Source organism: Notamacropus eugenii, chromosome 4 (genome assembly GCF_028372415.1).
Source record: "Notamacropus eugenii isolate mMacEug1 chromosome 4, mMacEug1.pri_v2, whole genome shotgun sequence".
Classification (NCBI taxonomy): domain Eukaryota; kingdom Metazoa; phylum Chordata; class Mammalia; order Diprotodontia; family Macropodidae; genus Notamacropus; species Notamacropus eugenii.
In genome coordinates, this window is record NC_092875.1 from 35,899,490 (window position 1) to 35,921,273 (window position 21,784).

At 40.4% G+C, this 21,784-nt stretch overlaps 1 protein-coding gene across 3 annotated transcripts; it reads right to left on the reverse strand.

The window, feature by feature from the left end:
- Nucleotides 1–121: 121 nt before the first annotated feature.
- On the reverse strand, nucleotides 122–21,783 carry FAM216A (family with sequence similarity 216 member A). 3 transcript variants are annotated; one of them, XM_072600483.1, is made up of 8 exons: nucleotides 21,022–21,783; nucleotides 10,847–10,887; nucleotides 9,980–10,063; nucleotides 8,598–8,716; nucleotides 6,184–6,313; nucleotides 5,915–6,101; nucleotides 5,145–5,227; nucleotides 122–687 (listed from the first exon to the last, which is right to left on the reverse strand). In XM_072600483.1, the coding sequence occupies exons 1-8, from the start codon at nucleotides 21,102–21,104 to the stop codon at nucleotides 575–577; spliced, it is 840 nt and encodes a 279-aa protein (XP_072456584.1). In that variant the 5' UTR covers nucleotides 21,105–21,783; the 3' UTR covers nucleotides 122–574. The 3 variants fall into 3 exon arrangements, with proteins under 3 accessions (XP_072456584.1, XP_072456585.1, XP_072456586.1); XM_072600484.1 differs by lacking the exon at nucleotides 9,980–10,063 and having other exon boundaries at nucleotides 21,022–21,778; XM_072600485.1 differs by lacking the exons at nucleotides 9,980–10,063; nucleotides 10,847–10,887 and having other exon boundaries at nucleotides 21,022–21,775.
- Nucleotide 21,784: the final 1 nt, after the last annotated feature.

Below are 21,784 nucleotides of genomic sequence, written 5' to 3' on the forward strand. Positions count from 1 at the left end.
GGCTTTTCTTGAAGCATACAACATTATTATTTCCATGCCAAAAATCACACTTTAAGTGACCATATGACTATATATTTCCATAGTATCCATTCAGCTTTTTTAAGAAGTAATAGTCAAGAAGTCCAATTCAACAAACATTTATTGAGGATTTAGCACAGAGAGAAAAGGAATCATTTACAACAGGATGCTCATGTAAACTTTTACCATTTAATATAGCCTTTGGTAGCAAATGCTTTAAAGAAAACTAAAAGAATTCTTATTTTTCTTTTTAAGTGACATGAAAGGTTTTAAGTGTCTGACTACAAATACGAGCTTGGATTACAGATAAATGTTACTGCACAAATATCACTGAAACACTGAACTACATCAAACCAGTTACATGTTCACAGGCCCAGTTTTGGAATGTTCCCAAACTAGCCAATAAGACAATAATGAATAACATAGTACTGACCTAAAATTAGTTATGAACAGAATTCACAACCTCCTCCTTTGGCACATGACTTTGTAGAATCAATGACTTGGATTGATTTAGGCCAGAAACTGAAACCAGGACTACAGGACAAATGTATCAAATTCACATCAGCTTTTCCCCTTGTTCTTCTATTGACATTGACTGCATACACTTATTTAATAAATCTTCATCTCTTCTTTCTTCACTCATGCATGGGTCAAAATCATTTGTGAAAGCTGAAAGAAAAAGAATGCCTAATTAAAAACAACCAGCCGCATTTCATTCCAGAGTCTTAAGGTCATTATAATTACAGCCTTCAGAATGATTAGTTAAGCATTCAGAGCAAAACCAACTTTTACTTGCAAACCTACAAAGCTATTCCACACTTTGCAAAACAGGACTTCAGATGTTTAGTGAGTTCTGCAAAATCTCCCATTTTTCCATTAGCTCGAATTGCAAAATCAGAGATCCCTAAATCCCCTGGGGCTGAATACTTTTGGTCAAAAAGTGGGGAAAGCAACCCTATACCATGCATAGCATCTAAAGCTTTGCCTGATCAGATTTAGTTTAGTTTTCCCTTCTAGAATTCTTGACTGGAAAAAGCCATCACTTCTTCCCCGGAAGGTACAGAAATGTTCCATATACTAGAGATCATCTAACTCTATACTTGCAACTACTAGTAAAGTACTTTCCCCATCCTTTCTCTTTTTGATAGGCACAGTGCTTGAAAGTTCTAGATTTTAACATGTTTTATCCCCTGCACAACACACTTATAAAGCACTTTAAGGTTTACAAAAAGCTTTCTTCACAGCTGCTGTGTGAAGGAGGAAGCGGAGGTAGAGATGTTTGTCTCACCAGCATTTCAAATGCATTAGCTTCTAAAGGAAATTCCACATCTCTCCCCAAAGCTGCTTCCTTTTCTAACTTCCCTATTTGTTAGTGGCACTGCCATTCCCTTAATCATGCTTGAATCTTGAAATAATCTTTGACTCCTCCCATAATCCTCATTGCCTTTTATGTGCATAGCACTGTGGTTCTTATGATCTGATTTTAGCAGTTCTTCCTTACTGCCCCAACCCTAGTTTAGGATCTCATTACCTTTTACCTACCCTATTGCAAAAACATGTATCCTCTAGGTTTTTTTCTTCTAGACAGCCTATCTAGCACTGTTCATTTAATCTTCCTAAGGCACATTTCTGATCCCATCACTTTTCGGCTCAAAAGCCATCAATGGTTTCTTACTGACTGCTGAATAGAATCTATATTCCTTAGCCCAGCATTCAAGGTCCTCCAACATCTGGCTCCAATCAGTCTTATCTCGTATTATTCTCCCTCACCCATCTCTATGTTTTGATGATGTTCCCTTATCTCATGCTCTTGACCACCTAACTCTGATTGACTTTGCTACCATGCCTCAGCTGTCTTCTCATGATGGAAGATCGTTCCCCATGGCCTCCTCATCTCCCATTGGTAAATTCCTCCTGGAACCTCTGTTTTGAGGAAGAGCCCAAGCCAACCATCCTTCACTCTTCTCCCTGTTCCCTTCCTATGTCTAGACTAAATCACTATGCCTCCTACTTTCTCCTCTCTCCTTCCCTTTTCAGCTTCTTTTTATGTATGAACTTTCTTCACCCTATAGAATGTAAGTTCCTTCTGGTCAGAGATTTTATTTTTGCTTCTATTTGCATTTCCAGAACTAAGGGCTATGCCTGGCACATATTGTTTAATAAATGTTTCTTGCGTTGACTTCTCTCCAATCGCACAGCCACTGCCCTAATTCAAGTCCTCATCTCTTGCCGAGGCTCTAACTGATCTCCCTACCTTGTCTCTTCCCACTCCAATCCATTCTTTTTTCTTTAACTTTTTACTTTATTCAATCAATGACTGAAACCTTCAGTCTCCTTCCCATATTCCTGATTCCTTTGAGAATGAAACAAACCAACCCTGTTATAAACATGTATAGTCAGGGAAAACAAATTACTCCTTTGACATGTCCAAAAGAAATATGTCTCACTCTGAATAGTATTTTTTTTTCAGAGTCCTCTGGAATCATTGCGTTGATCTGAGTTCTAACATGTTTGTCTTTACAATAATGTTATTCTACACCCAAAAGGCTATAAAACTGTGCATACCCTCTGACTCAGCAATACCGCTGCTAGGTCTGTATCCCAATGTGATTTTTAAAAAAGGAGAGGAAAGGACATACATGCACAAAAATATAGCAGCCTTTTTTGTAGTGGCAAAGAATTGGAAATTGGAAATTGATGGGATGCCCATCAATTGAGGAATGAACAAATTGTGGCATATGATGTGATGGAGTTCTATTGTGTTACAAGAAATGATGAGCAGGATGGTTTCAGAAAAACCTGGGAAGACTTACATGAACTGACACAAAATGAAGTGCGCAGAACATTGTACACAGCAATATCATGTAATGGTCAACTCTGAATCACTTATCTATTTTCAGCAATCCAAAAGATTTATGATGAAAAATGCTATCCACCTTCAGAGAAAGAACTGATGGAGTATGAATGCAGATCAAAGGATATTTTTCTTACTTTCTTTGTCTTGGGTTTTTTTTGGGGGTCTTCTTACATAATATGGGAAATGTTTTCTATGATTGCTTTTGTATAACCTATATCTAACTGCTTGCCTTTTCAATGAAGGAAGAAGGGAGAGAATTTGGAACTCAAATTTTTTTAAATGAAATTTTAAAATTTACATGTAATTTGTAAAATTTTTAAATTTTAAAAATTTACATTTTTATTTTTTAAATTTTATTAATTTTTTAAATTTTTATTTATTTTTATTAAGTTTTATTAAATGTTATTAAAAATTTTTAAACCCAATAATCATACTGTATAAATTTTGTTTCTGTTCATTTCCCTCAGTATCAGTTCATAGTTTCTCTGTCTCCAATCCATTCTCCACACAGCTGCCAAAGTGATTTTCCTAAAACAGGTCTGACCATGTCACTCCCTTATTCAATAAATTGTAGTGGCCCCCATTTACCTCCAGAATGAAATGTACTCATCTGATTGGCATTTAAAATTCTTCACAATCTGGCCCTTTCCTACCCTTTCCAGTTTCTTACAACTTTCCTTCCTCTCACATGCTCTGCATTCCAGGGATACCAGCCCACTTTGCACTAGCTGTACTCTCATACCTGGAATTCTCTCCCACTTCACCTATAAGTCTTGATCTCGCTGGCTTTATTAAAGACTCAGCTGGAATGACACTTTATGCAAAAGAACTGCCTGGTCCTCCCAGCCAATTCTTCTATATGTATTATGTATGTACTTGTCTATTTATATGTTGTTTTCCCTACTAACATGTAATTAGTATTAATTTTTCCTATTAGTAGGTAAGCTCTATTAGGGATTGTTTTTGTGATTTTTTTTCTCTATTTATATCCCTAGTACTTAACCCAGTGCCTGGCACATACTAAGTACTTAATATTACACTTGATTGATTTGACCAAATTGGATTTCTAACTGTCCTCCACGTACTCACCCAGCACCCACCCATCTGGACCCACACATTTGCCCCCTACCTCTGCCTGTCCTCATGCAGGTTTCTGTCTGGAATGACCTCCCTCCAAACTTCTTTCTGTTGCATCCCTAAAGACCTGGCTCAAATATCATTTCCTCTATGAAATTTCCCCTTATTTTGCTCCACCTCCCTTCCACACCATTTTTTGTACATATAATCATATTGTGTTTTATATTATAAGTGTCTGAATGTATCTTTCATCTTTATTAAGGCTAGATACTTCCTTAGGGTAGAGATTATTATCTTCAACTTTGTACATTGTTGTTCAGTTGCTTCAATCATACCTGATTCTTTGCAATCCCTTTTGAGGTTTTCTTGGCAAAGATATTGATTTGCCATTCCCTTCTTCAGTTCATTTTACAGATGAGAAAACTGAGGCAAACAGGGTGAGGTGACTTGCCCACAGTCATACAGCTAGTAAGTGTCTGAGGCTGGGTTTGAACTCAGGTCTTCCTGACTCCAGGCCTGGTGCTAACCGCCCTCATCTTTGTACATCCTTCTGTATCTAACATACCTTGCACGTAGTGTTTTTTTTTTATTGCTGTTGTTCACCCCTCCTTCATTCTAGAAAAGGACCAATGAGAAGTGAATAAATGGAACTACAGCCTGAATAGTCCTGAAGCTCAAGGCTTCTGATTCTCTCACAATGTCCTTCATCAGTTCTGTAGTCACAGAACTGCATATATCCAATTTGTTTAGAATAAAGACTACCCATATCGGCAAAAACACTTAGCTGTTGACTCAGTGGGCTACAATGGCACTGGCTCTGATTGTGGGATCAGAAGAGGAGATTTCACTTCTCCCTCTATCACTTACTGCTCTCTCTGCACCTTAGCTCCCTCATTCTCAAGGTGAGGAGTTGGACCAAATGGCCTCTAAGAGCCCTTCCAATTCTAGACCAATAATGCTGTCATCTCATTCTTGACTCTTATTCCTGGATTAGGTGTTTTTCTTTTAAACGAAACAAAACCACATTTCACGTTTATTGTTAATTTATCAAGATGGGTAGAAGGAAATTAGATCCTGAATTCTGAATATATTCCGGAAGAGAAGTCAAAATATGTTTCACTGGACTAAAAATTTAAGCCTCATCCCCCATTTTTTGTCCCAATAGTCAATTTTTTTTTAAATGGGTATTTACCTGGGTGTCTGAAAGCTTTGTTGGGTCTTTGAAATATCTTTAGTGACTTACATCTTGCTTTGGGCAGAGGGCCACATTTTAACCTGTAAGAAACAGAAATACTTTAATTCATCTAGCAAAATGTACAGCTACAAAGTGTGTATGGGAGCTGGAGAAAGCTTTCTTTTATTAAACTTCCAGCAGTAATCACAGAAGAAGCTCAGTCAGCTTTATGCGATTTTTTTTTTATTACTCCAAAGCTTAAAGCTAAGAGCCGTAGTAAAGGTTGAGCCCTAAATCAGTCATTATCCTTTCTTTGCCAAACAAAGCTGCTCAAGGGTATCTTCCTCTGTAATCTGGAAAGGAGTCCTCTCAGGGTTCATTGCTCCTACTTTGTCTTTGGATGCTTGAAAGCAAGACGAGCTTCCCATCTTTTAATGCCCAACCAGTTTTTGCCATTTAACTCTACATATGTTTGTTAAATATATCAAACACAACAGCGGAGATATGAAGACAGAAATGGTCCCTGCCCTCAAAGAGTACATTCCACTGGGTGGACACGGCAAACGAAAAAGTAAATACAGACTAAGTTCCAGAGATAGAGAGTGCTAACCATGGAGGTGACCAGAGAAGACCGTGGGTAGGCCATGCCCTCAAATCTGGTTTGGGACAGAAGAAAGGACATGTCCTAGACATCATAAGAAGGTTTCACTCTGCCTTTGTCCCACATTCTTCTGTTCTAAATTCAACAAATTCAAATCTACATTTTAAGGAAGTAGGTGATGGCATACCCTTCTTTATTTCTCCCTGGTTGCCAGAGGGAATGCTGTATTGCCTGTCTTTCAGCTGATGGTGTAGCTATGATGCTACAATGTAGCGAGTCCAACCTTTCCAGCTGGTGTCTCCACGTGGTGCAGGGAGAATGCTGCTTCTGGGAATATCGTGGACTGATCTGACTTCTATGATGGCTAGAGATACCTTCAATAGCAATTAAAGCCAGGAGTTAGAACTGCCTTAGGCAACAGGTTAAGAGCAGGACAATGACTCTGTGGGCACTTGCCTGGCTTCTGTGTGTCATGCTGAACCATGTGCATGTATTGTCTCTTCATCAGCGTCTTCAGTGAATCCGTGCTGTAGATTTTGGCGATGCTGCAGAGATAGCGTTTTTGACCTGTTGTGAGGTCTGGATGCTGAAATGCAGAAATTTACAATCCTAGTTACTGAACAGAAGATTAGCAGTTTAGCTTAAACTGAAAGGAAATGATCTCTAGTCAAATCTTCCTCTAGTGCCTCCTTGTGGCCTGGAGGTGACCCTGGGCTCTTGAAGGCTAATGCCAGCAAAACACGTCCTCTAGAAGGTGGAAAGGCATCAAGGGTAAGCACATTTGTCTGTCACCCAAGGATCAGCCCAGCTAAGTCCAGAGATGCTACAGGGTTTGGAATTTTTTGCTAGGGCAAGTCTTAAAAGGGGGAAGGGAATAAGCATGTATTATACATCTACTCTATGCTAAGAGCTTTACAAATATTATCTCATTTGATCCTCATAACATCCCTGGAAGGTAGGAGCTATTATGATCCACATTTTACAGTTGAGGAAACTAAGTCAGAGGTTAAGTGAATTGCCCAGGGTCACCCAACTAGTAAGTGTCTGAGACCAAAATCAGACTCAAGTTTTTCTAACTCCAGTCTATCTACTGCCCCACAAACTGCCTCTAAAATGGTCTTGAAGATCATCCATCTTTTATGATTGCTATTGACAAGAGGGATGAAATTACATTAGTATTGAAGGAAATGTACATATACCCATGAGATTTGCATATACATACATACACACACACAAACGTGGGCATAGATGTATACCTATAAACATATATTGTGTATATACATATACATATATACATATACGCATACATATATATATTTATATATGAGTTTTTTAATGAGATAATGCAAGAAACATTGAATAGATGCAAACACACAGAAGGGATAAATAGTCATCAGCCCGAGTCTTCTACTAGTATCCTCACAAACATCAGGAGAAAGGAAGGAAGTCTCAGAGTACATTCAGTGGAGCTTCTGTGGCAAACTTCTAGGACATGGACAAAAATTGCAGTGATGGATGGATGGCAATCTACATCAACTAGAGAGAATATGTACACATCAATGAGATCACAGAGCCACTTGAAAAAAAATCCTTGTAAAAAATAATTCATTTAATATGAATATATATGTAGAGCCTGTATCAGATTGCACGCTGTCTTGGGGTAGGGAGAGGGGAAAGATGGAGAGAAAATTTGGAACTCAAAATCTTATGGAAATGAAAGATGAAAATTAAAAATTAATTAATTTTTAAAAAAAGGTTCAGGGACATTATAGACATATTATTGCTTCTTCTGGGCCTTGACAGGTTATAGAAAATCTTCAGTAACCCTCTTTAACCCTCCCAGCTACATGGCAGTGAATAGGTGACAACTGGGAGCTTTGCTGATTTAGTGCAGGGCCAAGAATTAAATATTATATTAGAAATGTTTATTTGCTACCTGATTGCTTATCTGTTTGCTCTAATTTTTTTTTTTGAGGGTCAGAAAAACTGAGTTTTAGTTTTCTTCTCTATGTCTATCTCTCTTTGTCTCTCTCTCTGTCCCTTGCTCCCTCTTTCTGTCTTCTCCTCTCCCCTTCCCCCTCTCTGTTTCTATCACTCCCTCCCTCTTTCTCTCCTCTCCCCTTCCCTTCCTCTCCTCTCCTTTCCTCTTCTTCTCTCTCTCTTCCCTTTCTTCCCTCCCTCTCTCCATCTCCCTCCTCTTTTCTCTCTTCCTCTGTCTCTGTTTCTGTCTCTCTATCTCTGTTCCTTCCTCCCTCTTTCTCTCCTCTTTTCTCTTCCTTTCCCTTCCCTTCTCTCCACCTCCCCGCCCCAATATAGCTACCTTAGACTTTTACATTAGAAACCATTATCTTCTTTGGGCTTTTTGCCATCAATAGGATATACTTTCCTAGGGCAACTTGAGCCCTGGCTCTAATTCCTCATTGAGAAAAAAAACAACAACAAAAAATAAACTAGGACCGTCAAGGCCCAGAAGAAGCAACAAATAATAAGTCTTCTCATGGAGAAACAACAGTGATGCAAGCTTTAAGGAATATATTCATTTGAAAAATATTTATTGACTACCTATTGTATGTATAGGATTCGCTTTGATTCAACAAACATTTATAAAGCACCTACTATGTGTAACACATGATGGGAGACATTGGAGATACAAAAACAATTTTAAAAAAACAACAATCCCTGCCCCTCAGAAAGCATATGGCATTCTGGGTGCTTCAGGGTATAAAGGGTATAAATACCCTTCAGAGTGCATGGTTCAGTTTTTCCAGCACCTTGCCCTTGAAATCCCTTGTTCTCTTCAGCCAGAAGCTCCTCTGCAGTACAGAAGACAGCTAGTTTCTCACAAAATTTTCCTTTCCCATTTGGCATACCTTTAGGAATGGTGCATTCATTGATTTAGGAATGTAAACAGTTTGGAGTTGAGGTGTGGTCCATAATTCCTGCAGCCTGGCTATGTGTGGTTCCACTCTTTGTTCTTCTTCAAGTCTGTCTGTGACCCAAGAAGATATTAACATACAAATGTCATGGAAGAAGAAAATAACTTAATAGTCTAATCAGAGAGACCTCTACCCATAGAAATGCCACCAAGGAGCCTGGAAAAGCTGATCTCAGCAGTTTTTAGACATCAAATAATTATGCTTTCGATCCGACTTAAAGCTATGCAAACAACTTAAAATGAATGCAGTTGGACACTGAACAAGGAATTTTTAAATCTACAATATTCAAGTGTGAACCCTAGGCAATGAAGAACAATGAGGTTTTTGGCTACATCATCCACAGTGGGCATGGGGGTTTTGCTCTATACTCAAGAATGTTGATGGTTTTTCTCTTTATCATATAGGATTTGAATACTGAAAGTAAAACTTGCATTCCTGCCATAAATACGATGGTTAACAATTATACCTCCACAGTAGGCTTTAAGGCCAGGTTCACAACATAGCAGTCCTTGAGTACCAAACTCCCCTATTATTTCCAATGCATGTTGATTAGTATAAAGATTAGCCCCAGAAATAAGTTCACTGGGAGAATAGTTGACATCAAAGAACGAAACAAAATCTTATTTTTAAATTACCATACTACTTTCAAAATAAAAGGGAACATAAATTTTCTCTAATTCCTAAGAAAAACTTGGGGATCCATGGGTGAGGTTCCTTTGGAAAAACCACCACAGAATCATAGACAATTCAGAGGGAGAAGAGACTTGAAAGGCCATCAGGTTGAACCTGTGCCTGGCCTACAAAAGCCTTTACAAGTAGGCATCCAATCTCTTCACTTGCCACGTCTGGGAGTGGAGAGGCGGGAAGCCCATTGCTCTGTAGAACACCTTTCATTGTCAAGAAACTCTTCCCTCTACTAAACCTCCATTTGTCCGTTGGTGGCTTCTACCCACTGGTTCTTGGTCCTACTCTTGGAGGTAGAATGCCTCCTCCATGTGACAAATATCTGAAGACAGTTGACATGTCCTTGCTAGTCTTCTAAGCTAAAAACTCTTGTTTCTTACCTGGGAGAGTAGGCCATCAGTATGTACACTGAAAACACCATTTCTCATTTTAAGGGAAGGGAAAAAAGTTACCCCTCTAATGAGCTCTTGTTTTGAATATAGAGTTATGCCTTCCACATTTCGACTCTTCATATCAAGGCTTTTCACATCAAGACTTTTCCCAAGGTTTCATTGTGAGGAATCATTAAAACTTTTGTTTCCACAGAAATTATGCAATATACGATTTATGAAATCTAGGGGATCCATACATACCAGAAAGTCTTTTGACTTGCAACAAATGCAGGAAAATAAATTGATTGTAGAAGAAACTATCAACGTAGATTAGTACGAAATTATCTTGTAGCAAAAGAAGAGGGAAATTGAGAGATATAATGGAGAAATTTGTTTCTATAAGTTCAGAATAACAGTCAGCAGAATGGGAGACATAACGAAGGAGTTATATCTCGCACAGAAGATAACGGACAAAGCAAGGATGCAACTGGTTTTTATCTTGTTTTGGGGGTTACACGTCAGCTAAGCAGAGTAAAATTTAAGTCTTTCTTGGAATGCTCATGTGTAATAAGCTTATGAATATTAACCTCTCCTCCTCTGGGAGGACCAAAGGTTCATTTTAATGGTTATATAATGTATGTAGTGGAAGGGAGAAACATGTCAAGGGGAACTATGTAGTAGGCATATTGGAAAGTTATACACTCTGTATTACCCAGCCAATGGGAAGACAGGGGAGGGACTTTGCAGTCTTTGCTTTTGTTTCTATAGAGGCGTGTGTCTATCCAAGGAGACACTGTCACTGCAGTCACATAATAAATTTATCTTTTATCTTCACTCTTCCCAAGCCTGAATGAGTTATTTCTCACATCTATATAATATAATATTTTGGGGGGAGTGGAAGGGGTGGGGGGATATTGCCTACAAAGGTGATCAACAGAAGGGAAGACTCTACTGGATAATTCTTTGACCAACTTAAAGACAAAGCTCAGAGGCTTTCTAAAGTACAGCTTAAAAAACAAAACCCTCAAAACGCCCAACACTAGTCCATTGTGTGAGTAGTTACAGACAAATTGTCCTCTTTGAACTATCTTAATTATACTTATTATCAGCTCTGTATGCTGTACTTACCAGGACATTTTGGATTCTGGTAACAAGGATGCCCAGCTGATCTGTTAAAAATAAACAGCGTGAACAGCAGCGTATAATCACCAGCAGTAAGAAAAGGGAGGGAAAGAAAGGAAAGGTCACGTGGTTAATTGTACTTACTGCTTTTTCTCTGGCCCCATGGCTCTTGGGCTTCACCCACGCCTCAATATTTTCCCAGCACAATAATGATCTCTTAGATGATAAGGCTCTCACAGGATCTTTCAAAGTGACTTGATTGAGGTATTTTGTTGTTATTTTTTGGTTTTTAGCCATTCTTATGAAATTTATCAATCAACAAAATTATTAACCACCAACTATGAGCAGGCCACCATGCTTTTAGGCACTGGAGCTACAAAAACAATGCTGAAACCATCCTTGTTTTAGAGCTTATGGTCTAGTCAGGGAGATAACCATGTGCATTTCTCAAGATATACAATATACAGCAAAGGTGATTTTGGTGGGAAGGCATTCGCAGTTGGGGGGGAGCAGGAAAGACTTCATATAGAAAGTGGTATTTAAGGTGACCCTTGAAGGAGACTAGGGATTCTGGGAGAGAGAGGTAATGAAGGACTATGTTAGAGGCACATGAGATGAGTTGAGCAAAGATGGAGGTGGGTGCTGTGTGAGAGGAACAGTATGAAGGCGAGTTTAACTAGACTGTTGAATGCAGAAAGGGGAGTAATATATAATGATGTTTGGTAAGGTAGGGTAACGTTTAGCACAGTGTGTGGCACACAGTACATGTTTATTAAATATTTATTAATTTACTGATTGGCTGGGAGACATTTAAATGCCATTTAGAGGGTTTTAAATGCCCAAAAGAGGAGTTTATATTTGATCCTATAGAAGTAATACTCAATCAATGGAGTTTATTGAGGAGTGACATGGCTGGACCTACACTTTAGGAAAATCACACTGACAGCTATGTGGAGAAACTTGAGGTAGAGAGACCAGTTAGGAGGCTACTGGAATAGCCCAGGTGAAAGGTGATGAGGGCCTTTGTGAGTGGATAAGAGGATAGGCGTGAAAGATGTAGGGGAGGTAGAAAGGACAAGATTTGGCAGCTGAGTCAAAATAAGGAATGGGGCGAAGAGGGTAGGTAACACTGAGGTTTGAACTTGAGTCATTGGATGGTGGTGGAGCCCACAACAGGAAGAGAGAAGTTTGGAGGATGGGTGGGTTTGGAGTGGGAGTTGGGGGAAAGGTGAGTTCAATTGTGGACACATTGAATTTGACATGTCTACAAGGACTTCCAGTTCAAAATGCTTAAAGATTTGGAAACATGAATCTGAGAATCAACTGTAGAGAGATAGCTAGAGTTATCTGTATGGATAAGTTATCTCTTATAGGTAAGCTATCTCTATCTTACACATCTATCATATATATCTATCTTATATAGAAATCATCTACCCATGTGTTCAAAGTTATACATGTGAACAGATCAGGTCACTGAGAAAGAACGTAGAGAGAGAAGATAAAAGAGGACCCAGGATAGATCCTTGGATAGCACAGTGGATTGAATGCTTGACCTGGAATCAGAAACACCCAAGTTCAAACCCAGCTTCAGATATTAGCTGTGTGATCCTGGGCAAGTCAGTTAACTTCCATCTGCCTTAATTTACTCATCTGTATGATGGGGAAAATAGCATCTACATTCTAGAGTTGTTGTTGAGTTTTCAGTTATGTCCAACTCTTTGTAACCTCATTTGGGTTTTTCTTGGCAGAGTGGTTTGCCATTTCCTTCTCCAGTTCATTTTGCAGATAAGGAACTGAGGCCAACAGAGTTAAGTGACTCCCAGGGTCACACAGCTGGTAAGTGTCTGAGGCAGGATTTGAACTCAGAAAGATGAACTCAGAGCTCTAGCCACTGCTCCAACAAGCTGCTAAAACCTGAAGTATTACAAAAATGCTAGATATTCTTCCTATTAGCATTCCTACCCACAGATAGAAGGCAGGGTATGGATAACGAGCCAAAAAAGGAGAATGGAAAGGAAAAATGCACATTGGTTCTCTGTCACATATCCTAATCACTCAGTTCCTCACTACCCCTGAGCTACTCTTCTACCCCTCCTCAGCCACAAAGTTAGTCATAGCCTTGATCTTGTCATCACCAACAAATGCATGACCTTCATGTTCAAGAATTCTGTAGTGTCTTTATCTGAGCATAATCTACCGGCTTTCCACCTCTCCTTCTGCCTTCCCTTACCAAATCCTAACTTTTGTCCACACTATGACCTCCAATCCCTTTACCCCTTAGTTCTCTCCTAGGTCATGATCTCTGGAGTAGCCACTCGATTCTCTTTTCCCCATCTTGACTCTTTAGTGAACCAGTTCAACTCGACATTATTCCATTTCATCTAAGAGAAGTTATTATTTCTCTCTTGTATTAACAGCCAATTAATATGGAAGAAGGGGGAAATCCAGGGTTTTTTCCCCCTTTCTATTTCCTCATTCAGAAACCAGACCCTGTCATTAGGTCAGTCTCTCATAACATCACCTTCCCCACGTCATGAAGGACATTGCTGATAGATGACATTGCCCAAATCCTCAGAGCACATGCTTTTTGATCTTGAGTGAGGCCCCATCCAATTAGAAAACCTTACAAAGAGAGAATCTAATCTAGGCAAATTCCTGCCCATTATGCTTTACCCAGGCAGGCTTGGGTGGAGGGAGATCCCTTTGTCTAGATTGCCAGGAATGGTCTGTCGAGAGATGAGTAAAAATGACATAATTGAAGTCACATCCCTCAGCCCCTCATTAGAATAGTCCTACCTCTCATTATAATATTCATTCTTTCCTTAATTGTTAACCAATCAGAGTCAATTTCTTTCTGTCAGGAACATAGGGTATTTAAGCATTAGGTGTCCTCCATGATTTTCTTCGGTTTACGAGAGAAAGGCAAGTGACCATCATTTATTATTTACTAGCCAAAATTAATAAAATTGATTATTAATCACCCAGAAATTATGTCTCTCAGACTTTTCATTGATCACACATCCCATCTCCTCCTATCAGTTATCTTCATTTTCTTCTTGTCTACTGGTTCCTTCCTTACTGCCTACAAACACGCATGTCTCCTCCATCCTCAGAAACCCTCCCCTGATCCTTCCAGACCTCCCCCCATTAAGCCATATCTCTTGGGTCCTCTGTGTCTAAACTGGAAAAGGCCATTTATTTATACAATGGGTGCCTCCACTTTCCCTCTTCTCACTTTCTTCTTAACACCTTACAATCTAGCTTCCAACCTTACTATTCCATTGAAACTGCTCTTGCCAAATCCAGTGATCTTTTCTCAATCCCCATTCTTCTTGGCTTGTCTGCACCCTCTGACTCTGTGGGTCACCCTCTTCTCCTTGATACTTCTCTCTAGGTTTTCAGGATCTCATTCTCTCCTGATTCTCCTCCTATCCCTTCCCTTGCTGGATCCTCATTACGGAGTGTGTAGGACACTGTCCCCACAGTGTTTTATCCTGGGTCCTCTTCTCCCTCTATCCTACTGCACTTGGTGATCTCATCAGCTCCCCTGGATTTAATTGCTGCTGTATATCAAATCCATGTGTCCTGCCCACCTCTCTATTGGCCTCCAATCTTGTATCTTCAACTCCGTTTCAGACAGCTTGAACTAGACGTCCAGCAGACATCTAAACTCAACATGTCCAAAGCTAAACCCTCCCCACTTCTGACTTTCCCTATTACTACGGAGGGCAACACTATCCTCTCAGTCTCTTTAGCTCCCAACTTAGGCATCATCTTGAACTCCTCACTATTTTTTACCCCCCATATCCAATATGGTGCCAAGGTCTGTCAATTTTATTTTTACAACATCTCTTAAATAGGCTCCCTTCTCTCCTCTGACACTGCCACTACCCGAATCCAGGCCTTCATCACTTCATGCCTGGATTGTTGCTGTAACTTGTAGGTGGGTCTACTTGTCTCAAGTCTCTCCCCACTCCAGTTCATCTTCCATTCAGCTACCAAGATGGTTTCCAACAGTGCAAGTCCAACCATGTCACCTGCATTCTCAAGCAACTCCAGTGGCTCCCTATCACCTCCAGGATCAAATACAAAGTTTGCTATTTGGTGCTCAAAGCCCTTCATAACCGACCTTCCCCTGCCACCTTCCAGTCTCTTTACACTTATTCCCTGCCATATACTCTTCCATCAATAAGACACTCCATCTCTCTATTCCAGGCACTTTCTCTGGCTGTTCCTCATGCCTGGAATGCTCTTCCTCCTCAACCACACCTACTGACTTCCCTGGTTTCCTTCAAGTCCCACCTAAAATTTCATCGTCTACAGAAAGTCTTTTTAACTCCTCTTAATTCTAGTTCCTTCTCTTTGTCCACTATTTCCTATTTATTCCACATATGGCTTGTCTGTACATAGCTGTTTGCTTGTTGTCTCCATCATCAGATTGTGAGTTCCTTGACTGTCTTTTGACTCTTTTTGTATCCCTATTGCTTAGCACAGTACTTGGCATATAGTAGGTGCCTAATATATGCTTATTAACTAATCCCTACTTCTCTTACTGACATTCCATCTCCCATCTATAACAACAACAGCAATAGCTAGTAATTCAATAAGTGTTTTAAGGTTTGCAAAACACTTGACAAATATCTCATTTCATCCTCACAGTAACCCTGGAAGGTAGGTGCTCTTGTTATCCCCATTTTACAGATGAGGAAAATGAGGCAAACAGAAGTTAAATGACTTTCTCAGACTCACACAACTAGGGAGTATCTGAGGATAGATTCAAACTCAGGTCTTCCCAAACCCAGGTTTAGCACTTTGTCCACTGTGCCACCTAGATGCCTTTGCTCTCCCTCCTCCCCTCCCCTTCTTAGAGTCCTCAGCTCTTTGCCAGGGTCATTTCTTGTGCCAACTCCTGCAGAAGGTTTTACTGGATTGACTCAGCTTCTTCTCATAAAATTACTTTGTATTTACTTTCTCTCTGTGTGTATGTGTGTGTGTGTATACATGCATATGTGTGTATGTATATGTATGTACGTATATGTAGATAGATAGATAAATAGATAGACAGATAGATAACCCTTTCGGATCATTTGAACTCCAATAAGGGCCAAAGATGAACTAATCAACCAGAAGAAGCACCGTGGCCTAACATTCCTTTCATTCTTCTCTGAGTAGAGAACATGCCTTCCTGAGTCAACAACTATAAGGCCAGAGGAAGCTAGGAGCATTCCTCTGTTTATGGCCATTCAGGATGAGGTGCCTTAACCAAAAATACTATCTTGAATAATGGAACTTTTCTTATCTTAACATTTTATGGACATATACTATGTCACGTCATGGTAATGGTAAAGGAAACACAGATATCCTGGGTTATATTTTCAACTGACACTTTGTCACCTCTCTTATCTTACTGTATTTATAACCTATTCAATTCAGAAAATTCCTTTCTCATACTATGGTTAAACATATATGGAGATCATACATCTGAGGGACATAGACATCCTGAGTTGGGATTGCTGTAAAACGTATAAATGTTATCATGTTATCATGATAATGTGTAAAACGTTATCATTCTTTTATCAGTCAGTCAGAATTAAAAACCTGGCTCCATGAATACATGAATTAACTAGTTTTAAGGGAACAGACAATATGAATGTATAGGACCTAGCTCGTTTGTCTCTTTTAACCAAACTTTCAGGTTGACAACACATATCTATATATAGATAGATATGGATATATAGATATAGATACACATATTGTCTCCCTCCCCCAATGATAGAATAGAAGCTCCTTAGGGGCAGGACTTATATGTCATTTTTGTCTTGGTATCCCCAGACTCTATCATTAGTGCCTGGCACACAGAAGGCACTCACTACATGCTTACTGAATAGATGTTGTTGATTCCCTGAAAGATTTACAAACACAACAGGTTTGTGGGGCAGACAGTTTAAGTATCAGTGCCATTAAAGATATAAAAGGAGCTTAAGCGCAGAGAGTTCACACAGACCCAAAGCCGGGGAAGTATCCAAGGCCTTTCCCCCTTCGCCCTTCCCCCTCCATCACAGCTGCTGCTTAAGGCAAAGGCTGCTGTGGTGTCCGAGTCTTTGTGACCCCTTTTGGGAGTTTCTTGCAGAGATACTGGAGTGGTTTGTCATTTCCTTCTCCAGTTCATTTGAGGCAAACAGGGTGAAGTGACTTGTCCAAGGTCACACAGCTAGTATGTGTCTGAGGCTGGGTTTGAACTCAGGAAGATGGGTCATTTTTTAACAATTAGTCATTTAGGTGTAGGATAGACTTTTGATTATTTTGTAAGGATGCTCTGAACAGCAACTCTAGCATTAGGGTGATTCAGAAATGACAAGTTAAAGTAGTTAGGCAATTTTTTATTTTATTAGGGAAGGCACTATTAAGTGGGAGTATTACTAGAAAGTGATTTTTGACCTTAAAGAAAACATAATATGCTTTTCTAAAAATTAACAGTTGAGTTAGGACAGCTGGGAACTTTTATACCGATTTCCTCCTTGAAAAATTAGCTGAGTGCCTAAGACAACGATCTCCTACCATCATTCCCACCCTGTTCTCTCTAAATTCAATCAGTACTTAGTGAGCTCCTTCACCCCACCCTTCTACCCCTCAAGAATGTGAAATAAGGCATTTTTTGGAGATTTAAAAAATGCAGAGAATGGAAAAAAATGTCTGTCACAACTATGGTTAGAGAAAGTATTCATAACCAAACAAGGTAAACAGAAATTACATAAGACAAAATGGATAATTTTGATTGTATAAGGTTTGAAAGCTTTTGCACAAACAATACAACTTAAATAAGAAAAATTTAATGTGAAAAAATGTCTTTGCACCAACCATCTCTGATTTTATACCCAAGATGTATAGGGGAGGCATGTAAATATATAAGACCTTGTATGTGAATTTTATATATGTAATTATACATATGTACTGTTATAAGTCATAAAAACACATATATAATAATTCTTTAATATATAAATTGTCAATGGATATGAATGGTTATTAGAAGAAGAAATGAAAACTGTTAACAACTATATGAAAAAATGCTCCAAATTAAATGTTAAAGAAATTAAAATTCAAACATGGACCAGAGTCTCACTGCTGACTCTCTAGACTCCCTTATCTATGGTGCTAGAACATCCTTCTCACCTTGGCACGATTTCCCACCAGCTCTACTGCCTTCTGGTTCCCTGGAGGATCCCACTCTGCTCCTGTGGCCCTGTCCTCAGTTGGGTGGTTTTAACTGAAGACAGGTACTCTCTTTCTGCTTCTATATTCCCAGCACTTAGCCCAGTGCCTAGCATACAGGACACACTTAGGAGATGTTTGTGCACGTACTGGCCAATTTCACTTCCTATTCATCATAATAGATACAGGTAGAAAATACTGGAGGAAGTATGAGATGACAGGTCCAGGTGGAGCTGTACATTGACCTAGCTGTTCTGGAAAACAACTTGGAATTAGGCAAAAAGAAAACAAAAAGTCACCAAGCTGTTCAGAATGTTTGACCTAGCAATCTTCTATTTGTTATGTATCTCAAAGAAAATCAGAGAAAGGAAAGTCCCAAAAGAAATATTGCTGTGCTAATATTCACAGCAGTATTTTCAGAGTCTCAATACAGATCTAAAGAAAGTAAAACCCATTGGTAAATGGCTGAACAAATTGTGGCACGAGAATGTAACAGACTATTACTGCCCCATATATAATGACAAATATGGGGATTGAGAGAGATATGACTTCCTTATTAGAACTGTATAAGTTGATACAGAGTGAAGAAAGCAGAACCAGGAGAACAGTATGCCTAATGACTACAAAAAAGGAAATGAACAAACGCCAAGACATCAAAATTCGTATTAAATGCAACAACCAATCGTGGTTCCAGAAGATGAATGATGAAACTAACACATTTCTCTCTTCTGAGCAAAGAAGATGTTGTGTAAAGGGTAAAAAACAGTCACTTTGTGAGTTGGGTTTGTGGAATTGCTCTTATTTTAAGGGAGAAGGTATCAATAAAATTTTAAAAAGAAAAAAATACCTATAGACCTTGGAATGTGGAATTTTCTGATGTTACAAATGTTTGCATTTACTTCTAAGTTATATTAAAAATGTATTCCTTTACATTCATAGGTTCAGGCAACTATGGAGAATGTTCCACGGAGGGTCCGAATGGAGGAGGGACCACCAGATTCTACTGTTTGTGGATAACACTGTCCTAATTATATCAAAGCCTAGAACTGTAAAATAAAATGAAAAGACAAAGAAAAACAAAACAACCTCCCCACAAAGATCCATAATAACTCAGAAGAGGTCAACATAATAATCTATAGAGGAAAAAACAAACAGATGAAAAATGGCTATCGTCCAAACTGTGACATGCAGTTAGATGGCGTAGAGATGGATTGTGAGTTGGGCCCGGAGGTTCAAGCTTCTACTATAGTGCATTAAAAGGGGAATTGTTCTTTTATTATTATTATTTGTATCCCAGTGCTTGACATATTAAATCCTTGTTGAATCACTAGATTGAATTACATTTTGAAAATTCCAGTTTCTTAAGGATCCCAAGCTGTTCTCTCACACACACATATACATGCTCTCTCTCTCTCTCTCTCTCTCTCTCTCTCTCTCTCTCTCTCTCTCTCTCTCTCTCACACACACACACACACACACACACACACACACACACACACATACCCCTTTCTTTTTAGAAACACAAATGTTCTCTCTGAACCAAAGAGTGGTGAATCTTGGAACACAACAACCTCTAATGAATCATAGTGGTTGATGACTCCAAGGACAATGGAGAAGACAAAGAGTAGGCTAAGTCAGTTACATTAGGATATATGCGTAAGAAGTGACATAAAGAATATACTCTAGGAAAAATATAATCAGAAAAGGAAATGGGCTAGCTATGTCCTGAGAGTGAGGCATGGACAACTCCGAATTGCCAGCAAAGAAAAGTATATTTTTAAAAAGGCCTAGAGGAAGACCTCCTGTCCAGTGGATGGATCCTCAGTCAGTCAATAAGCATCCATTAAGCAAATCTATGGAAGAGTATAGGATGTAGAACAATCGGTTGATGGGATGTTATCTTTAACAACAGAAATAATACTAATGTCACTGAGGTATCAGCTCTAATTAAGCACTGACATATTATACAGTTTCACTACAGCTGTACCTAGGGACCTGAAGGGCAACCTACTCTAACCTTCTCCGTGACTATGTGAGCCTATGAATATAAAGGAATAAATTTCAATGTGATTTTAAACAAATGCAAATACATTTAACACCCGAAAATTCCACATTCCATCACCCAAAGGTGTTTTTTATTTTTTATTTGTAGGTATTTTTCTTCTTCTTAAAGTTCTATATTTGTCTTTTGTTTTTAATCTCAGTGACTTCTTTGTAAGGATGAGGACCCACCCCCCCTCCCCAGAAGTCTTGTCTGTCCCTACACTGAGCTACCTGGAGAGCTTAAAGGCATAAACCTTCGGTTTGCCAGGGGAAAGATCCCAGGGGATGGAATCAGGAGTCAACTAAAAGTAGCCCTTTCCCTCATTCAACAAACTTATTAAATGAATGAATAAAATATAATTAAAAGCTATTTCAAAAAGAATTTATTTTTTATTATCTCATCTCTCACACAAGGATTTTCCTCATTTTCAAGAAGGCAAAAGAAATACACAATCTGATGTCACACAGCCCACCCCAGGGACCAGAACCCAGGCGTCTCGCCTCCCAGGCTATTGTCTTGAGCGCCTGAGGTTTTCTATGCCGCTCTTATAGAAGCTGACCATCCCTGCCTATTTTTCTGTGGAAAATGTAGCCTGGTGACCCAGCGCCCCCTCGGGGTAGAAGCCTCCACCGTGGCACCCACCCAGGTGAGTCACTGCACCAAACGCCTGTGCGGCTGCTGGGAACCTTTCCCCAGCCCCAGGCCCCCGCCCCCGTCTGACTGTGAGTCAGTCCTTTCCCCATCCTCCCCAGCAGCAAGGGATGCTCGTCCACCCTCTGCAAGAATCCTCTCCTCCCTCTTCGCCCGTGGCTTATCCATGCGTGGCCAACGGCCCTCTACACCACGCCCCGCCCGGGGCCGAGGAGAGGGACACGGACTGGCCCCCGTCCCATCTCTCGGTGCAAGCCTGCGGGGCCCCGAGCCTTACCCGCTGCTCCCGGCTGCAGCGGACAGCTCGGACCCTCCGCCATCCTCCTTCACCCAGAGAGGCGTCTGCATCTGGCCCGGCATCTTCTCCGAGGGGGCCTCAAAGGCGACGTCCAGTGCAGGGAGGGAGGGAGGGAAACTTCCCCCTCTCCTCCTCCGGGTTTCAGGGTGCGTGCGTCAGGCCGGGGAGGTGTTGGGCGGACAGGGCGCTGAGCCTCCACCCCGACCACCTGCTTGTCTGGATCCTTCCCTCCCTCCCACTCTTCCTGGGGCTCCCGCTGGCTGGGCTCTGGAGGGGCAGGGGGGACGCTGGTCAGGCGCGGAACGCTGGCGAGGGGCACGTTGGCATCTTTCGGGGCTGAGGACGCCCCGTAAACGGGAGGAGCGCGCGCATCCTAAGCAGGAGATGACGCCCGGTGCATACTGAGCACGGACGTGTGGGCACGCCTCTTTACGGGATCCCTTAGCTGGAAATATGATAATTATTACTACTATTATAATTGTATTTTAAAACATTTAAAAACCTCCCAGCTGAGCTCTCTGTTCAGAACATCACCCCAAATAGCAATGCCCAGGATCTGCCGGAAGCCTGGCTAGGCGGTGGTTCCGCCGCAGCCCCAGGCAGGGATGCGCTCCCGCCCCTTCTGCAGGTGGATGGATGGATGGGTTGGTACAGAGTCAAGCTTTGTGCCTGGATCCATCCTCGTCCATTCTGCGCCTGCGTGCCTGGCGAGCCGCTAGGCAAACCCAAATTGACCTCAGCG